Source organism: Urocitellus parryii, chromosome 9, assembly GCF_045843805.1.
Source record: "Urocitellus parryii isolate mUroPar1 chromosome 9, mUroPar1.hap1, whole genome shotgun sequence".
Classification (NCBI taxonomy): domain Eukaryota; kingdom Metazoa; phylum Chordata; class Mammalia; order Rodentia; family Sciuridae; genus Urocitellus; species Urocitellus parryii.
In genome coordinates, this window is record NC_135539.1 from 94,855,037 (window position 1) to 94,858,514 (window position 3,478).

The following is a 3,478-nucleotide window of genomic DNA, read 5'->3' on the forward strand; positions in this document are numbered from 1 at the left end:
TTGGACTTAAGATTCCTTCCATCTCTAAAATTCTTTTGTTCTATATAGTAACACATTCCACAAAGTTTCCTTTGTGACCAGAATTAGTCTGTGATTTCCTAACTCAAGCTTCCCTTTTGCCCTCTTTGAATGTTAAACCAAATATGAACAAGAAGCAATAACATTTTGTCACAGCCAACAAATTGCCCTTCCACAGAATGACCTTTGGAGGTCAGGCCACCCATTGCAATATCTAAATCCAAAGGCAATGGTATGACCAACTTGTAAGCTGGCAGGCTGCCATTCAAAAGGATGGAAATGGTTGTAAGCAGCCAAAATTCTTGGCTGGTACATTTTTAATAAACATAGAAAATAAGAACAGCATTTTCTACTTGGATTGCTTAATTTGGTGCCCATACCATTGGAACATTTGTTGTTAGAATAAAGATGATGTGATATATAACTTATTTAGCTCAGGATGGATTAACTTACACAAACGAGAAGTAGGTTATGGAGTCATCTGTAAGGAATTTTTATCCTTGTTTCTTGTATCTGGCAGGAGATAGCTTGAGTCATTACAGCAATCTCTCCACCCCTTTTGGCCCTTTGTAAGAGTTTTCCCTGAAACACAAGCTCTGTTGGATTTACTGTATTGCTATGAATGTACAAAAGAAAACTGATGTGACTTTGTGTTTGAATATGTCTTATTAATATTCTCCCAAGATGGTTCAATATGTCTTAATACTTTTTCCAAGGAAAGTCTCCAAGAAAATATTCCTTGGAGAATACTTGAGGTGCAAGCACTGTAAACTATAATAAGTAAACATATTGACAGTGCACCTAATAGTAGCTATGGTTTTTAATCATGCCTATTGTACTAACTCATTCAGTTGCTTGAGCCCTACATTTTGTCTCTACTGGTAATATGGCAACAAAGATATTTGACTAGTAAGTCTGTTTTCTCTCCAGTGCTTGGAGATCCTTGAATAAAATGCTCTGTGATGGTAGTCTGTAATTAGATATGTGGGTGGAAATTAGTGTTCTTCAAGTACACTATGTTTAAGGCAGAGGCACCGTGCTTTTTACTACCTGAGGCCACCCTGGTCCTGTGCCATCGCTCCAGGTCACTGCTTCTGCAGGGCGGTTGGTCTGCGGCTGCAAGTTCCAAAAAGAAAATAACTCGGTATTGAGCTCTGGATCTAGGAAGTTTTTTATAGTTAAAACTGGGTAACACCGTCCTTTTACAGACAAGTCAGGCATTGACCAACGATGACTATAACTTGTTGACTTTTCATTTGGAAATGTACATTATTCCAACTTACATGACTATCTTTTGAATTGTACTTGGCTCTTAAAACACTAAAACTTTTGAATGGATTCCTGGAGTCAAGGTAGGTCCTCCATTTTGGATTAGTGCCTTCAGTAAGTAGAAACCCTGTAGCTGCAAATCTTTTCCATTCTAGTCATCTTTTATATAGAATATACATTTCTCTCCTTGAAATACAAAACGGCTGCAATTTGGGCTGTTTAAACTTTCACTAGATTATAGGAGTTGTTTTTGGATACTGAAAAAAAAAAAACCCACAACTATAAATTCTGGCTTCCTAGACCCCCACCCCTACTGCCACTTGACTTGAAACGTTTGCTTTGCCTGTATTTTATGTATGCCTTTCAAGGGAGATGATTTTCAGACTAGGTGAATGATAGAACATTCAAATTATCATTAGTTCCCATCCCTCCCCGCCCCCAGTCCGGGATTCCCTTTTCGCTGGTGACGATAGAGGTTATACCCGCTGCGTTTCTTTTCTACTCCTGCGGCTGCACACGGTTCCGCGCGTCTCCCCGCGACTGCGTTTTCCCGCGAGTTGACTGCGTTCATTTGGGGGGATGAAGTCATCCCTATACATAGTGTGCATATCAGCTCATTAAATGGGTACAGCACGTTGGGATTCCTCGGGAAGAAAAGGAACGGAGCGAACAATGATGACCATATTTCCCCCCCTCCAACGCCCCCAAATCCCGGAGGACTCTCTGGGAGCAGCAGCGCGGCGTGGGGCGGGCAGTGGGTCTGACCGGGATGCCCACCCACTAGCTTGTCCCGGTCCTCAGCAAGCAACAGGGCGAGCTGAGGACAAGCCCTGCACGGGGGCCCTCTGCCGCTAGCAGCCCCGGAGCCCCGCGGCTGGGCTGGGTGCCCAGTCACGCATCTCGGCTCCTCAAGCCGGTGCCCGCGGGTCTCGCACCCGGGAGGTCTCGGTGTCTTAGTCGGCTCATCCCGGCCGCGGAGGAGGCCCGGGAGCTCCCCGAGCCTTCGCGGAGCAGGAGACGACGGGGAGGGGGGCCGACGGCCAAGGACAACCACGAGCTAGGAACCCCCGCCGACAGCGGCTGGGGGAGCAGCACGGATCGCAGGGGGCTCGGGGGGCGGGGCGGGGAAGCAACAAAGAGCCTTTCCTCAGCTGCCGTCGCCAAGCCCGCGCCCGCCCCTCCCCGCTCTCCGCAGTCCGGCGGGGGCCCGGCCGGCAGCGCGGGGGTGCGCCCGGCCCCCGCCTCCCCTCCCCCCGCGCCGCCCCCTCGCCCCCGGGGGAGGGAGGGGAGGAGGGCGGCGCCTGCGTGTTCCTCCGCCGCGCGCCCCGCCTCCTCCCGGGCTCCTCGCGGCGATCCCGACTCTCCTCCCGCGACTGCAGCAGCTGCGGGTTGCACACGGCCTCGGCGGCGACGGCGGGCGCGGCGAGCGCGGGCCTGTGGAGCGGCACCCGGGCGCGCGGCCCCGGCGGGCACCTCTCAGAGGGCGGCCGAGGAAGCTCCGGGAGGAGGAGGAGAAACCGGAGGAGGCGGTGGGAGGCGGCGGCTGCCGGGGGACCCGCTCCGCGCGTCGGCCTCTCCGCCCCCTCCCCAGTCTTTCTCTTGCTCTCTTTTCTCACACGCCGGGCCGGCGCCTCGGCTTTGTGCGAGGAGATGGTGTAGCCCTCTGGCCGCCGAAGCAGGAGCCGGACACTTGTCTCCCGTCTCCGAGCTGCGTCCCCGCCCCTGGAGGATAGACCCCCTCGGCTCGGCGTCCCCCGGCTGCTGGGGAAGCCTCCGCGCCGCCGGCACCATGAGGTGAGGGGCGCGCGGGGCGGGGGCCGGGCAGGCCATTGTGCCGCGGGAGCCGCGACCCCCGCTTTCCACGGACCCCGCCTTCCCTCTCCCGGCCCGGCGCGTCTCCGCGGGTCTCAGGTCTCTTCCTCCCCCCTCTCCCTTTTGTCCCTTCTAATTTCTCTTTCTCGTAAACGACCCCAATCTCTCTGATTTGGGGGTTCTCCCGTTTTTCCTTCAAATGCTCTTTTTTCACCTAGGATTTCCCTTATTAATTTTAATTTGAGCCTGGCTCCCTCCCCCCCAGCCTTTGCAAGCAAAACCCGGGAGATGGGGAGGGGTTCGAGAATCGAAGCGTGCTTGTTGCTGGGAAACAGGTATTCTTCCGTATATATGTAAAAATTTCGTGCACTTTTAGTAC

The 3,478-nt window shown here is 53.0% G+C and overlaps 1 protein-coding gene across 6 annotated transcripts in view; it reads left to right on the forward strand.

The window, feature by feature from the left end:
• The first annotated feature begins 2,701 nt into the window (after positions 1–2,701).
• The window catches only part of Enah (ENAH actin regulator), a 146,044-nt gene continuing 145,267 nt past the window's right edge, over positions 2,702–3,478 (forward strand). For all 6 annotated transcript variants that reach the window (XM_026405725.2, XM_026405726.2, XM_026405728.2 and 3 more), the window contains exon 1: positions 2,702–3,081. In XM_026405725.2, the coding sequence (XP_026261510.2) occupies positions 3,077–3,081 (5 nt within the window). In that variant the 5' untranslated portion in view covers positions 2,702–3,076. The remainder of the gene's footprint in view (positions 3,082–3,478) is intronic.